The sequence below is a fragment of the Candoia aspera genome, chromosome 4 (assembly GCF_035149785.1).
Source record: "Candoia aspera isolate rCanAsp1 chromosome 4, rCanAsp1.hap2, whole genome shotgun sequence".
NCBI classification, from domain to species: domain Eukaryota; kingdom Metazoa; phylum Chordata; class Lepidosauria; order Squamata; family Boidae; genus Candoia; species Candoia aspera.
Window position 1 is genome coordinate 20541983 of NC_086156.1, and position 17684 is coordinate 20559666.

At 37.9% G+C, this 17684-nt stretch overlaps 1 protein-coding gene across 1 annotated transcript in view; it reads right to left on the reverse strand.

Moving 5' to 3' along the window:
• The window catches only part of PLXDC2 (plexin domain containing 2), a 266598-nt gene that overhangs the window by 142742 nt on the left and 106172 nt on the right, over positions 1-17684 (reverse strand). Inside the window, exon 2 of the mRNA XM_063303542.1 lies at positions 11051-11262. Coding sequence (XP_063159612.1) covers positions 11051-11262 — 212 coding nt within the window. The remainder of the gene's footprint in view (positions 1-11050; positions 11263-17684) is intronic.

Here is a 17684-nt window from a genome sequence, read left to right on the forward strand (position 1 = left end):
ACCAACATAGTTGTGATTTTAGTCCATGGCAGAAGACGCAGACTATTACTTCACTATGGATAAAATGCAGGCAAAAATAATCTGCCACTAATTGGGCTTTATATAGCTTCAAAAAGCAAGTCTGAGTAGGAATGGTCCTTGTTACATGTCAGCTGTGCCATCAGTTGTGTTCTTTTTACAGGTAAATAATATTTGTGCACACAACTCTGGTGTTCTAAGTCTTTTGGAGACTGGACATATAAGCACAGACAGTAATTAAAGTGCTTTGTCACACTTCTTAAAGAGAAAACCAGAGCTAATCCTGGCTTCTTAGACTAAGCCTGATTAAGATAAATACTACGCTTGCATAAAAAGAAGCTCCTGTTAAATGAGATTTGGTTCTTAACGCCACATAAATACAGGGCCAGTTCCCTGTTGCATTCCAGACAGGATTTAAGATCTTAGGAAAACTATTCAGACTTTTAAAAACTGACTTGAGTATACAATAACAGCCCACACATAGAACGTTATTTCATACGTGTGATGGGCCTTTAATGGCTACCTTGCAAAGTTTCAGAGATGGAGTTACTGAAATAATATGTGGAATTATTCTACATGTTCATTGTTCCTACAGATGTGCCAAGCTTTGAGAACTAGAGGGTCTATGAATAAATTTAAGGAGCAAGCAGCCAGGTGTCTCACACGACCCTGGGTGAAACAGAAGCCTGCCACTAATCTCTGAAGCAGGATGAAAAGCAGTACAAAAATCCTGATTGTTAGTAGCCCTTTCCGCTGATTAACAGGGTAACATGGGGAAATCTTCCTTCACAATGTGTGAATTGCTTGAATGGCTAATACTGTGTACCACAGACTTATCAGGACACACAAAAGAAATGGTGAATGACTCCTTTCAAAAGGGGCAGTAGCTGATGCAGAGTTGATAAAAGCTAAGATCTACTTGAGATAAAACTGCTAGTTTTTCAATTTTTGGAATAAAATCATACTTCCCTTGTAATTAGTCTACTTAACTTACTTAAATGGCTAAAGATCTTTCCCATAGCAAAAAGTTGTATATATGACCAAACTCATTTCTTCAATTCTGTACTGCAGTTGGCAAATGGAGAAGTTTTTTTAAATTAAAAATTCAAATCCGACTGGTGGATTAGAAAAGAATTTGGGGTGGGGAAGGATATTCTATCCACTTTACAACATAACATACCAGTTTGGGAAGATCATTATAGAGTATAAAGTTATGCAAGTATGTGTTAGAATCCAGACAAGAATAATTTTAATAGCACAGCGTAGATTACAGTCCACTTAAAATTAGGTATTAGGAACTCCAATTGATTTTCAATTGTTTCATCTGCAGAACTTTCATTTAGCTCCTAAGACAGATAGTATAATCACTGAATAGACATGCAAATCAAAGTGGTTAAAATGAAACAGGAAACCATGGTAGAGATGGGCATTACATTTCTGTTCATTTTTTAGTTTCAAGATGTCAGGGGAAAAACTCAAATACTTATAGCGTTTAAGAAAAAAAAATCTCAAAACGTAGGCTAACTCTCATCACTTAACAATTTACTAGGACAGGCTTCAAATATTTTAAATAGCATAATAAACATAGAATTCATCAAACAGTCCTAACCATATCATGTTTGTGCTTACATACGCGAGATACAGTTCATGACCTCTCAAAATAAATCCATGATGCAGGAATAGCAGCTCTATAGGATAGATTTGAAAAAGTCCCCAAAATTGGGGTTTACATTACCTTCTAATCACACACATAAACAACATTACTGTAAACAGCAGTTCATATGAGTAATTCCAATAAAGCCATGACAAGCACATGGTTCAGATCCTATTTTCTGCATTCTTGCCCTTTCAACTAGTCTTTTAGCCACATCTTCATTTACTGTCTAAGAGACCTCATAATTCACTGATAATAGTTTCTAGTCTAACACAGTGATCTCCGGAGGTTACAATGCTTGTAATTTACTCATCAAACAAGTCACTGCAATATTCAACCAATTTAGAAAAGCATACTTGAAAAAAGTTTACTAATCCATCTGATCATTTCATATATTGAGCCATTATTTCTTCACTCATGGGGACCAAAATTGCCTCCATCACTCTCTTCTTAACTCCCTTACACACAAGCCTAAACACTAGAAGTAGGTTCAATGACAATATCCACACAAACAAATGCCCTCAACTGAAAATGACTGTCCTCTGAATAACCCCTGCCATACCTCTGGAGGTGGTATTATTAAGAGGACAGTATTAGGATAGTATCATATATGATGGGAAGGCTGGCACTGAAACAGCTCATGGTGTGCTCCAAAGCCACATAGAATTTTGACCCATAAGCAACAGGACCTCAAAACAGAGCTTAGAAACAGAGCAGGGCTCAGTTGTTTTTCAACTTCATAGACATGCTCATCAATTTTAAACACTTTTTGGCTAAATGCAGAAGCCATCTTCAAAATTCTGCATTCTAGCAGAGAAGATGGCAAATATAAAAACACTACTCCGCCCAGAGTCCCCCAATGGGAGGAGATGGGCGGGGACAAATCGGATGGATAAATAAATAAAAATAAAATAAAATAAAATAAAATAAAATAAAATAAAATAAAATAAAATAAAATAAAATAAAATAAAATAAAATAAAATAAAATAAAATATGGGCTGGACTATGCTACCATTAGACGAATACAGAGATGATTGAAGTTAGACTCAGTGATTTGATTGTATATTTAGAAAATAGATTATGGAGAGACATATCAGCAGTCTTCAATTATCTGGAGAGCTGCCATGTATAAGACGGGGAAGAATTGTTCCAATGAGCAGGACAATAAATAATGTGTTTAAATGACAAGGAAGAAAGTTTTGATTGGAAATCAGGAAACATTTCTTAATGATATGAACTGTTCAATAATCATATCAACTGGGTCAAAAGTCACAATCTACTTTCCCTATAAAATTCTTAAAATTTTATAAGTCCTTGGGCCAGGAGAATATTTGTAAGGCTTCATTACATCATCAGCTCATTCCCTAAGGCAGACAGGTGAGGCTTGGCAACTACAGTTTGGCACATCTGTCCCCCCAGCCAAGCAATTTTGTAATGGGCAGATGTGTTTCTATAACTATTCTTAATTTTTTCTTGGAAGACTAGACTTAAATTTTTTAAAAATCAGTTCAATCGTGTCTGATTCTTGGACTCTGGATAATTCCCTGTAGTTTTCCTGGCGAGGTTTTTCAGAAGTGGTTTGCTATTGCCTCCTTCCTAGGGCCGAGAGAAAGTGACTGTCTCAAGATCACCCAACTGGCTTTGTGCCTAAGGTAGGACTAGAACTCACAGTCTCCTGGTTTCTAGCCTGATGCCTTAACCACTACACCAAACTGGCTCTCAAGACTGACCATTATTATGGTATTCTTATGACACATCTAAGCAGAAGTTAGTGTAATCCTATGGAAGACTAGGTCTGTGTTTTGGGCTAAATCCAACCCTCAGGGAATAGCTGAGTGGGTCAAATTCCTAACAAACCAAACCATACTGTTTGGTTAGATATAAAATACTAAGGGAGTAATCACACCCTATAGGCCCTCTGGAAAAGTTTGGTCTTCACTTAGTTCTCAAAGCCATCACTAAGGGACCCTGTATTTAATTAATATTATGTATTTTTAATTAAATTTAAATTAGGTAAAAATGCCTGTGAGTTGAGCTGGGTTCCCAGAGACTACATAGATGTGCAACAATGTTTTTGTGCCAACAGTACATAAGTGGTTTGCTATTCCCTGCTGGTCTCCCATCCACATACTAACCAGGGCAAATCCTGATTAGGTTTCTAAGCCTGGATAAGTTTAGCCAGTTGTTACCAACTGCTGAAACAATTCAAATTTAATTCAAATGAAATCAAAATTTTATTCTGGCCCTGCCTACTTATTTGTCCTGGCGTAGGTACTTATTTGAATAAACCCCCTGAAAAAAAAATGGTGCAGCCCTTGTCTATATGAACAGAAATTAAAATGCTGCTGCAGATTCTGAGCCTAATATATCAATCTTTACTAAAGTGAGTTTTTTATGAACATACATTAAACCTTGAAGAAGGTTATCTATTAGCTAATCTAAAAACTTCCTTTTTTCATAATTAAATTATTTGTGAAAGTTATTACAAATTAGTCTTAGTAAGCTGTTTCACTATTTTATTCTAAAATGAGGTGTTTAAATTAGACTAGCTGAACCTGATCTCTAGTTAAGCATATTTTTCAATACTATTTTAATGAATACATTTAGTAGGAAAACAAAGCCAATAAGGAAATAAGACAGAGATATATTAGTCCACTGGCTGCCTAGAAGTAAAACAAAAAATTAACTGGACTGCAAAAGCACTTTATGTGAATTACTATCACAGACAAATTGCAGTTTGAGCACCAACTGTATTTATTTAGTAGCATGACTGAATGGATGAATTTAACTCTCAGATCTTTGTTTACAAAACAAAACATGTTGCACACACAAGTGCATCCCCATGCCTCAAAAAACTGAAGATCAGGGTTTCTCAGCTAGGGTTGGTGGCACCCTAGAGTTCTGTGAAAGGTTACTAGGGGTTCCCTGGGAGATCACAATTTATTTAAAAAATTATTTCAAATTCAGGCAACAAAAGAGATAAGTTTAATTCTTTATTTTTAGTTTAAGAACACTATTAATGCATATATACAGGCCTACCCATGAAACAAATATAATAATTTTGTAACTTCTGGCCTACATTTGAGCCTGAATGTGCAGGGGTTCCCCAAGGCCTGAAAAATATTTCAAGGGTTCCTCCAGGGTCAGGAGCTTGAGAAAGGCTGCTGAAGGGTACACTAGAAAGAAATTTAATTCAGATTTCTTAGTGACTAAAGTTTGAAAAAAAAATCAATTGTTTGCTTTCAGAAGACATCACCTTTTCTTTTAATTCTGTGAGAAGAAGGCAAAAATTGTTCTTGTTCACTCACAGCCCCCTCAACCCAGACATGCTCATTTACACCTTTCTCACTACCTGAACATAGACAAGTTGCTTATGCATAGGATAGATTGTATTCTCTATTTAATGGCAAGGTAATTTTCTGTAATACATTCTTGAAAAGGCTGAACAAAAATGTTTAATACAACATCTGGAATTCCTCAGCAATAACATAATGATTTTCTAAGAAAAAAAAAAGGCAAATTTGTTTTTGCAGCCCCCTAGGAATAATATGAAAAGTGTCTGCTTTCCATTGTCACATGGTCTAACTATTTATGCTGCTTCTTTTCTTCAAAACAGCAATGTATTATGCTGAAGTATAGATTCCATTTTCCCTACCATGTCATTACTGAACAGTCGGCCTTAATAAGATGCCCTCTTTCACTAATAATCGTTAGACTTAGGTTTGTAGCAAGAACCTCATTATGAGTGCTGAATGGATTATCCTTGCAAGTCATGTCCCATAAAAGTATGGTATCAATTGAAAGCACCAACATGGTGCTCTAATAGCATGAGTAGGCCACTTGGTGTTTTCCAGATGTTGTGGACTTCACATCAAACCACACATTCTATGGAAATTGCTCTACAGCAAGATGGGCAAGTGACAGAACCAAAGCTGACAACACCACCAGATTTTTTTACCATTTTGAGTCAGGAAAATGTGGAAACTCTACCATCAACCAGGATAATCTTAGTATAAGCACCACCTTCCCATCCCTTCCAGAAAAACAGCTGCGCCCACTGTATAATCAAACCACTAAAAACTATATCCCTTAACTTCCAAAAGATCATCATCTCAGTTCCATGGATAAGCAGGAATTAAAAGCAGCTGATTTTGATGGAAATAAGGAAAATTGGGGAACAGCCCTAATACTAAGTCAGGCCATTGGTCTTTGGTCCACAGTATTTTCTATTCTGAATTGCAGGAATTCTTCACATAGTTTAGATTTGCTGGAACATAACTCCCCAAGAGAAATATTTATTAAAATGGCTGCCCTTAAAATAATGGATCCTGAAGAGTCCTGACTATCCTGAGGGACTGTCATCCTGTTGATCACCTGGTTGATTTGTAGAATGCAGATAATCAGGCTTTCGACATAACTGCTCATTAACTCCCTCTACTTAGGTACAGAATGTGGGTTTTTTTAATCTTCTGTGGAGGTCAAAGCAATGAACTCTGTTCAGTCTGAGGATGCAGACAAGTTCTTTGGAGGACTGAGATGAACTACTTATTCATTAGATTCCTGCCTTTGCTACCTAAAAAAAACTGGTTACTTTGGTGGTGGAAACTTTAAACACTACTTTTAAAGGGGTATTATCTCTCCTAAAAGAAGCATGATATGAACTTTATTTGATCCATTAGCCTAATACAGTAATTAGTAGTTAGTTTCTAGTCTATTCAGCTTGCATATAAAGATTTATTCCCACTGACACTGAATGTAGGAGAGTTGGGTATTGGCTAACAGATATTACCTCTCTTCATGTATACAGCATATACATGGAGGGAAGATATGAAAAGGCTACAGCAGAGGTAGACAACATGGTGCCTTACAGATGCTTAGGTCTTCAATTCTTACCAGTCTCAAGCAGCAAGGAATTGTGGGACCTGCAACCCAAACATCATGAGTCCATCAGCTCAAGCAGCTTTTGTTCCCTTTTAAAGAACAAAACAAAACCCTCTTTTGCTCATTATAGCACTGGGTTTGTATTTTCATTTTCTGACCTAAATGGAACTTCTGGGTTAGCAAAGTTTGAAGCAACTATTCATCTCATTTAAAATAAAATAAAATTGTGTAACTGAGTCACTGTGTGAACTGAACTGTGAAGGTGATCTGCAGCTGTTTGCAGTTTTGAAGAGCGAAGAAGGGGTGGGACTAGAGGATGCTTTCCTATGCAATTAACTCTGAGATTTTAAGGCAAGAGGGGGATTTTTTTTCTCCCACCACTGATTGCTATCTGTTTCTTCCAGTTCTTGATTTCTAAAATGAGAAGAGCAACAGCTTAATTGCCTTGAAGTTATACTCTGACTGCAAAGTCTGCTCTTGATAGATGGGTCGGAAGAAGAGAGAGAGAAAGAGCTATTTCCTTCTCAGTGGAACTGGTAATTTGCATCTGCTCAGGTTGGTTCTTTTTATTAATAACTCCAGGGGACTTTCATGTTTGAAATTATCCCTAACAAAAAGGGATAATTTGTGAACGCCAATATGATCTGCCATAATCCTGCATATCCAAAGCTAACTTTCCTTAAACCTGGAATTCTCCAGTTTCAACTCCCAGCATCCTCAGCTCCTGTCATGAGAGCAAGGAGAATTTTGTGAACTGAGGTTAAATATCTGGAGGACTTCATCATTGGGAAAGGCTGTTTCAGACTAATAGGCAGATTGAGATTTATCTCACTTGCAGTTTTTACTCATCTTAAATGTGGCAAGTCAATTTTCAATTTAAAAAATTTATTAAACAGCTCTTAATGTAGTATAAAGTAAAATATTTTCAGGAATACCTAACTCCCCAACCCAATTTCAGAATGAATATTTCAGTATCAGTATTTTACCTGTAAATTTTAAAAAAATTAAACAAATCCCTGAACAATACGCCTTCAGGAATTTATAAGCTGAAAGAGAACATACAGAGGAACTCATGGGAAGGAAGGTCAACAGGGTCAAAATTCTGGGCACATCTCGGGTGATCAAGACCCCACTCCCTTTTAGAAATGGCACCCACCATTTCGAAGTCACTGTTCCCCTGCCCTGGAGACACCCCTGAGAACCTACATGAAAATGGCATGAACAACAAAAAACAGATTTGACCTCCTTATGTAGAAAAGAAACACAATACTGTTTCTTCTTTACATAGTTTGTGCTTTTAAGAGCAATTCTCTATTCTGTTCTGTGTATGTATGAAAGTACAGTATGTGTACATATTCAGTCATATATTATCTTTGGAGGTGTGCATGCAGTTTTCTTGGCAATATTTCAGAAGTGGTTTCCCATTGCCTTCTTTGTAGGGCTGAGAGAAAGCGACTGGCCCAAGGTCACCCAGCTGGCTTCATGCCTGAGGCAGAACTAGAACTCAGTCTCTGCTGGTTTCTAGCTCAGTGCCTTCAACCATTTTATGAAATTGGCTTGATATATTATCTACAATACTGTGATTCTCAAACAGCAGTTCGTTATTTTTATTAAGGAGTTTTGCATTTTTAATTTTTTGCAGAGAGGTTCCTAAAATCAAGACTACCAATGTGTCATAAATCACTAATATAATAATCGACAGGGAAGACTTGAAATGTGCATTATTCTGATATATCTTAATCCTGGTTTCACTGAATTAACTAATGTTTAAACTAGCCAGGCCTTCCAGCCTTCTGATGTTACATAGAATTCTGCTTAATATAAATACAAGTAGAAGTTTGCAATTTGCTTCCTTTACTTTCAAAAGACGAACAGAGAAGATGGGAGAACCTTCAAGCCCAAACTTTCCTGAGGGATATCCAGGAAGCACCGAACCTTGAATCAAGGGTATATGTGAACAGCATCAGAATACAGAATCAGTCTGGTCTTACCTAAGTTTATAGCTGATAGTAAAGCACAGTTTCCTGTCATTGTACATCTAACCTTAGCAATGGCTTGCCTGCAAGCCAAACTGAAACCTGTACAGAATAAGTTTTCTAATTCAGATGAGAAAACAATGGCAAAATTTTTCACTAGTCACAGTCTGTCCAATGAGAGAAGAAATCAGACAGGTAAATTTCAAATACAGCCTGTGTTCTGAAAGATGATGAAGCCACACTTCAATACTTGGTAGGAGCCAACCTAAAATCTAACATGCATGTTATTACTTATTACATGACAATGTCATCAGCCCTTACTGGTCACTACTAACTTTTCAATTTTTTATTAATATCAGTGGATTGAAAATAATAATAATAATAATAAATATATGATGCCCAGCTTCCAGTAGCAATCTCAATCTATGGATTGAAACCATCCAATAGAAGAGAATATCTGTAGCTCAGAGCTGAACTGTGGAGTTCTTGGTGCTCTCTGAGCTTGGTTGTTTGCTTGCAGACATTTCAATACCCAACTAGGTAACATCATCAGTGCTAGTGAGTGTGTGGTTTGCTCCCTGTTTATATACAGCAGCTTGCCCTGCCAGTGTTGATGGGGGTGTGGTTTTCTCCTTGGTAGTTCCTTGATTAGAGTATTGTTCTCTGCATGATTGTTTGTCTGGTGTTCATCCCTGCTTATCTGGGTGTTGGCTGCTGGAGATGATGTGTTCCTGTCTTTTTGTTTCCTTCTTAGCTTTTTTTTTATTGTCTCTTTTGAATGGTAAATATGGTTTATCTTTATGTGTCTATTGATGGCCGATTTGTCTGAATGCCAAGCTTCCAGGAATTCCCTAGCATTTTTGGATTTAGCTTGGTCTAGGATGTTCACAGTTTCCCAGTTGAAACTATGGTTGAGTCTGTCCATGTGTTGTGAGTTTAAGGAGCTTTCATCGTGTCTTCTGCAAGCAAACAACCAAGCTCAGAGAGCACCAGGGTCTCGACAATTGAAAACCATCTCAGATATAGTTTTAGATATGGATGGTTTTAGGTATAGCAGTGATAGTTAAATAACCTGTTGAAACACAATACAAAGTTTTGCATACTGCACAATCAAATCAGAAGTCAGTTCATGAAACTGTATGAATTAACCAAACCATCTTGGTGATAGGAAATTAATTTAGGTGCTACAGAGCGGCAATTGCAATAGCGAACAAATTATAATTGTGTTTTCAGGAAACACAAAAAAAAGTCTCACATTTCATTAAGCAAAAGTAATGTAATTCCTATTCTTTGTAAGGTTTTAATAATGACTGAAACAAAAAAAATAAAACTAACCACGATAATGAAATCAGGGAATGGAGAAGAGATATCAGGAATTTGAAATGGTTATCTTTTCATAGTATTTCCAAATAACGTCACATTGTGTTGCATTATACCAAGGAGAATACCTGATTCTTGTGAATCTTATTTCACAGGAACATAGTTAAATATGGGAAAGGAGAGCAGCTGAAATCAATTGTGTCTTTGCAAAACTACTGGTGAGCTTAAATCTATAGGCTAAATGCTGGTTATTATAAACAGACACTCCTTATTATGAATAAAAACATGCATGTGTATGCACAAATGCATATGCATATATACATTTCTACTTCAAGGAAGTAGAAATTTGTTCTGGGATTCCCAATACATGAAGGTTGGACTTCCATGCAGGTACAATAGGGGTAATGGAAGCCATTTAATTTGTTTTTTAATCTGTTCAATCATGCCTAATTCTTGGAGACTGCCAGGACAAGTCCTTGCAGTTTTCTTGGCAGGTTTTTCAGAGGTAGTTTGCCATTGCCTCCTTCCTAGGGCTGAGAGAAAATGACTGGCCCAAGGTCACCTAGCTGGCTTTGTGCCTAAGGCGGGACTAGAACTCATTGTCTCCTGCTTCCTAGCCTAGTGCCTTAACCCCTACATCCTTTATTCTGGAATTAAACCTTCAGAATAGATGGAGCACCAGAATGAAGTGGATATAATAAGAGAGCAAAAGCTTGTTGGTGCACAGACATATATTGTGCATGTGCAGGGTTACTTGCAAGATGCACAAATTATCCTACTATTTCTGACTCACTGGGCATACAGGCAAAAAATAGAATTCACAAAATACAGGGAACATTAGGAGAATGGTTTATGGATCTGGTCTCCCCCTTCTTCTTGTTTGTGTGTGTGTGCAAGGTGTTTGTGTGGCACAGGAGTGAGCTAACTCAATCAGATGATGCCACCAATGAGAACACTGTGGTAGTGAAAAGTCTATGCCCTTGGAGTTGCACTGCCTACTGCCTATGCACCCCTAAGACAGTATATGATTGGGCCAGATTCCTGCTCTGGTACATAATACTGTTTTGAAATGCCTGCAGTTGCCCGCTGATGAGCAGCTTTCCTTTATGAGGAAGCTGTGAGGGCCTGATAATGAGGTTTCATATTAGTGCTCATTCTGCAGCTACCTGAAGTCAACAACATCAAGAGAAGAGCCCTCTACCTCAATTTGCGTAGTGTTATCGTGCGTGTCATCAAGAAGTAGATCTGTAAAACCTCCAGGTTCTGAGGAGTCCTGTCCTATGCTGGCTCTGTTGGTGTCCACTGATTTGAGCAACTCCGAATGTCGTTTCCATCTGTGGCTATATCTGTAGGAGTCCATGTGCACATTTTCCTCCACTCGAGGGAAGCTCTGAACCATTTCATAAAATGCACCTATCAGATAAAGAGATAAGATAGGATTCTTAATGAAGATAAAAAGAGGAACTCAGAGATACTTTGTTTTTTTTTTAATTTACAGGTGGGAGCCTGGAGTAAAACAGGGCAAAGCTCCTGCTAAGATTTTCAGGAAGCCACTCATGGCGTCTTCCAAAATATACTATTCTTCTTCTCTTTCCAGTTTTTCATTCCCTCCCTATTCCCCCCACATTTAGCATTTCACAATTACCAATCTTCATTTTCCTGCCTGTGTGGGGATATCCAATGAGTAAGAATGCGTTGCACTTTGGATATAAGCTGAACAGTGATCTGAAGTGGAGATATGTCAGCATCTCCTCAAAGAAGCTGAGGGCAATATATGGTGGAGCTTTGGAAGGGGTGTGGGCACCCTATTCCTTAACTGAAACATATCTTTTCCTGGGGTCATGCAGTCACTTTGCAACTCCTCTAAAAGGCTCAGCTTGTTTAAGGAGGTTTAAACCCCTTCTGTTCAGATTCAAAGCACTACATATCCAACACCCAAACTTCTGAATAATGGCATGTTGGCTACCTACTCTAAGAATGAAGTTGTTATTAGCATTATCAGATACAATTCCAGCAGGATCCCTGATCTTTAAAACAAGAATGGCCAACCTTTTGGGCTTGGGGGGCCTTAAGGACCAATGACCAATAACACTGTAGTATCATCAAAAGGGGGAGAGCTGAAATTTTCACAATTTTTTCTTTTTAAAGACTGTGAAGGGGTTAAGGGCAGCCTTGAAGAATCTTAAGGAACCTTTTTGTCCCTTAAATCATCCATAAATGGAAACAAATCTACTGAGGATGGGGAAGATTTTAGGATTTTAAAGGGGTTCCATGAATGAATTAAACCTCTGCAAGGCTTAAGGCATCCATTATGATCTTTAACACCACCCGCACCCCAAGAAAAAATGGTCCAAAATTTCAAAATATCTACATGTTGGAAAGGAACTTGGAGTGCAGACTTCAGACTTGTCTTCTCCAACCCAGATCTCCCCAAATTGACAGGCAATGGTTTCAGAGAGAATATAACCACACTTAGCTAAATATGATCATAGTTTTCCTGCAGATCTTCCCTAGGGAACCCAGCAACAAGGAGTTAGAGAATAAGCCATGATTCCTCTCTGTTTAGCATGTCGATAGCCCAAACAGAGCTAAACACCATGGTGCATATACGTATGCTATACACCTACAAACATACACATTGTATCACATTTCCGAGGTCACACAAATTCTTTCTTCTTTATGCCCTGTAATTTGATGCCTTCCTGGAGAAGACAGATTTACCACTGTTATTCCTGACTATCACATCCAGGCTCAAACTCAAATGAACTTGGTCATCGTCATCCCAAGGTGGGCTGAACTTTCTCAGTAGCTATGCAATTTTGACTGACGGGCTAATGGATGGGCTGGAGTATTAAGAATTAATGTACAACATTTCATGGTAGATCCAATCTGCCATTACACTTTGGGGCAAAGGTCAAATTAAAGTTAACAATGAATAAACTTTTAATGCAATTCCTGTCAGAAATATTTAATCAAAATAAAACAAAGCCAAGCTGAAATAAAAGATACTCAACAGTTATTGCTGATAAGGCTGCAAGACCTGAATGCATTTCTGGCAGTTCTACAAACCTGATGAATAACATAATACACAAGCAAATCCACTAAACATTCCACAACCAACAATAATTCATATTTGCATTAAATTCTTTAAAACGGTATTTCCATTTTGGCATGAAAATGACCACACACCAATAATTTCAGTATAATTAACGGCAAGAAGGCTTTGCACATAATGATTCGGACTAGTGGTGCAGGAAAGGTGTATCTGCCTTCATGTGCAAGTAACCTCTACAGTTTGTGAGAAGAGGGACTCCCCCCCACTTGAAATAAAGGGACAGACTTTGCACATCTCATCCCCCTTGCTCTCTTTCTTTGAAGACAATGCAGCAAATGACCTTTCCTGTTGGAAAGACCTTAGGCTTGTAGGGAAATTAACAAAGGACCTGACAGAGTTAATAGGGAAGATCTTCAAGCCCAGCGCTCAATTAGCACTGCAATGTCATTCAATTTCACTGGAAACAGTGAAGACGACATTAACAAATAGTTCAGTCTTAAGGGAAATACACTGATTAATTAAAACTTGCCTAGCACCTTATGTGGACAGAGCCAGTGCTATTATAATACGACAAGTAGACGGTTTAGAAGCGTTGGGCCAAACGTGTGCAGCTTTAGCTGTAACTCTTCCACTTACCTCCACACATGAGGAAACACACCATGAAGTTTTGTACGGCAAAGATATCAGGGCATGGTTTTAGGAAGAAGAAAGATTAGCAACAAGGGGGTACATAATGAACATGTAATTAAGCCTGCGTTTTGCTCTAATGACTTCAGCAGTTGCCCTTGAGAGGTTTCCATGAAATTAGGAGAGAAAGTGATTAGGTGGCAATTTTATTCCCTGCTTAGGTTGAATTTGAATTAAGATTGAAGCACTGCATCAGAGAAGGGGAAAGGGAATGAGTGAAGTGTCAGTCCTGACCACTTCTTACTATTCTGAGACCAGTCAGAATTAATGAATGGGTTGTTGGGTGCATTCTGGACCACTTGTGCTTGCTGTTGATCAACCCAGCTCTTCCCAGTCAATGCAATCAATGAGAAGCACTATAGCAAGAATGCACGTATTATAATTCACTCAGCCCAGGCAGGCTTGAAAAGAATATTTTAACAGGGGACCTGAGATGAATGGAAAGAAACTGCTATTAAAAAATATAATAGCTGCTGGCAAGGCCTCATTCTGCCTCAAAGGCATTTGCACCGAGTCACTTCCAGCAAAAACTAAAGTAGAAAACACACAGGGTCAGAGAAAGTGAAAAGCTTTAACTAGAAAAAAGATGATTAATTTGTTTTCCAGAGACATTCTTGCCAAAGCTTGGGTCTATTGTTTACTTATTATTTATTATTACGATTTTTAAAAAATTGGTATTCTCCTTATACTTCTTGATGCTCACCGTATCATACTGTTTTTAGAGTTTGGTTCCATATTGTCTCTCTGTTACTCTGAAAGTGGTATAATAATTGTAATTATACCACTTTCTATTTTTAAGCTATGTTTTAATTGATTTACATCATCCAGGGAATTCCTGTTATTGGATGGCATAAAAATACATTTCATAATGCTATGTATAGTTTACATTTAGATGGGCTTAAAATTAATTCTCTCTCCTCTATTTAGGGGCCAAGATGAGAGAGGAGGATGAATTGGCCAGTCCTCATAAATGGAAATAAAGAATGGGATCTCTCAAGGATTTCTCTTTTTAGGTGGTTCACGAATAATCTGGATGAAGAGTGAGCAGTTAATGACACAATATTATTTAGAGTGATTAAAACAAAAAAGGAGAAGCAAAGAACTTCAAAAAGATTTTTACATACTGATCAATGGGCACTAAATTGGCAAAGATGGTTCAGTGTAAAGGTAGAATTTGTGTGTTGGGACAAGGAAGTCCTATGTTCACATATACAAGGATGGACTCAAAGCAATAATGACCGGTGAATAGTTCGATTAAGCGTCTGCACAATGTGCAACTACAAATTTGCAAGCTGAGTTTCTTTAGAAAAGGAGGCAAAAATAATTTATTTATTTTATTAATTATTCACATTTCTATCACCGCCCATCTCCCCCCAAAAGGGGGACTCTGGGTGATTTACAATAATGCAGAATAATGCAGTGTAGATGATAATGATTTTATAGAAATTGGCTGCATGGTACAACAGGTCTTGGAATACTGCATTTCTGGTTTCGACCTCTCAGAAAAAGTACTATAGAACTGGAAAAGTTCTTAAAAAGGCAGCAAAAACTATCCAGCTACGCTGCAGGAAAAAGTCACAACACTTGAGCTTTTAAATTTAGGTTATAAAATGGCATGTAAGAATGAAACAGGTGTACCAATGTAGGCATGATGTGAAGAAAGTAAAGAAGAAAGTTCTTCATTACTCAAAATACCTGGAATAGGTAGTAATCATCTTGTAAAGTTTGTGTGTTTGAGAGAGAGAGAGAGCCAGAGAAAAAGAGAAAGAAAGAGTATAGTATTGTCACAGGTTTGTTTGATATCCAAGGGTTGCTTACTCAGACTCACCAAGACATTCCCAATGAGATACTGCACACGAAGACCTTTTGTCCTCCCCTTTTCTGTTGGGGCTCATTTTACTTAGAAAACCACTAGTTACGGCATAAAAGTGCTCTTTTTACCCAGGTGACCAACTAATACAATTTCCAACTAACCTATATTCCTATCACTATTACTACTGTAAACTATGTCTAGTCTAATATATGTAGGTTACTATTCTATTACTATAACTATTAAACACTATTACTAACTCCAGGATACAATGCTCCTTTAAAAGGACAAAGTCTCACTTGCTCCTGGCGTTTCTACAAATCTTTACTGCTGTACTCTCCCTCACTTTCTCCTATCATCTGCTTCTCTCCTACACAGACCCACACCATCCAGCTGTTCCAAACACAGGGGTTTTTAACAACCTCTCGCTGAGGTGATTTAGGAGTAAATGGAAGGAATGCAATTCCAGCTGCCTGCAATCAGGGGACAGCCTGTCTTCCCACAAACATGTATGTTGGTTAAATTTTAGAAAAACGCTAAGAAGAAGTTTTCAGAAGTGTTCTTGGTATCTACTAGAACACAGACCTGGGGAGGAGCTGCCAATGCTTCATTTAAGGAAATCTATGTAAGTGACAGTAAAAGCAAGGGGGTTGCTTACCATCAAGAGTGACCATCCACTACTTAGGTGGAACTCATCCTGCAAAAGTCAATCCCTTGCTGGTTTTCTCTTACATCTGTAGAATTAATCATGAAAGGCATAAAAGGCAAGCAGAGAATTACTGTGGAAAAGATAACACCTATGCCTAATCAAGCTTCATGGATGCATTCATATACTTTTCTCAGCAACAATTTGAAAACAGTTTCCTTTCTTCTAGGATGTTTTTCAGTTTCTCAGTCTAGCCTATTGCTTGTATTCCATGGCGGCCTTCCATTTAAGTACCACTTAAGCAGGCCCAACCCAGAAAAGGCCAGCCAGGTGCTGCTTCCTGTTGAGACAGGAATGCTGAAAGATATCTTTAGTTTTTGAAATCCAGTAATTTGATAAGCAAGGTTACACAGATCATCCTTTGAAAACATTTAGCTGAAAATAAGACAGCATTTTTCCAGAAGGTGAAGCTTCCCAACTCTTACATCAATAAAAATATTTACATAATTTGGTATAGTGTTTAAGGCACGAGGCTAGAAACCAGGAGACTGTGAGTTCTAGTCCCAGTCCCAGTTCTAGTCCCAGCCTGAAAGCCGGCTGGGTGACCTTGGGCCAGTCCCTCTCTCTCAGCCCAACTCACCTCACAGGGTTGCTGTTGTGGGGAAATAGGAGGAGGAAGGAGTATTAGGTATGTTCGCTGCCTTGAGTTATTTATAAAAAAATAATAAGGGCGGGATAAAAATTAAATAAATTTTACTGCAGAATATTGCCTCTATGCATACTGTGTGGTGTGAGCACACAACAGTCTACAGCTGTCCTGTTTTCTTCCCAACAGTGTGTATTTCAGTTTTTAAACATTTAATTCAATAATTTTACATTAATTTATACTTTTTAATTGGTTGTGAGAGCCAGTTTGTGTAGTTCTGAAGGCATGAGGCTAGAAACTTAGGAGAGTGTTGAGTTCTAGTCCTGCCTGAGGCACAAAGGCAGCTGGGTGATCATGGGCCAGTCACTCTCTCTTAGTCCTAGGAAGGATGCAAGGGCAAACCACTCCCACAATCTTGCCAAGAAAACTAGAGAGACTTGTCCAGGCAGTCGCCAGGAGTCAACACTGATGTGAAAGTACAAAAAATAAATAATAAATTAAATTAAATTAAATTAAAGGTTGTACTATATATTATTTCCTTGGCAAGTTTTCCAAATGCTACCTTTATAGGGGAAGACACAAGAGAATGAAAAAAAAATGGTTACAGATTTCTGTGTATCCCATTACCTTTCACTTGGGGATTTGGCTTAAATTCCAACTCTGTAAGGGTTGCTTTATAAACTAAAGGAGAATGCTCGGCTATCATGGAAAATATGATGGCTTCAGAGACACTGATAAAGCTGATGGAGGAATATACGGGGTTTCAATTTATTCAGAGAAACTTGGCAATTTTAGCTGTTCAGATGCTTTCTTCTTAAAAACAACAACACAAAAGCAGCAAAAGCATAACACCAGATTCTGTAGGACTGTGCTTAAGCAGCTACAACTTTTTGTAGAAGTCTTTGCTTGGTCTTTTTTAGCCTAATAGCTCTAGAAAGCTACTGGTTTCCTGTGTTAAAGCATACTACACAATTGTCTAGCAAGCAAGTTC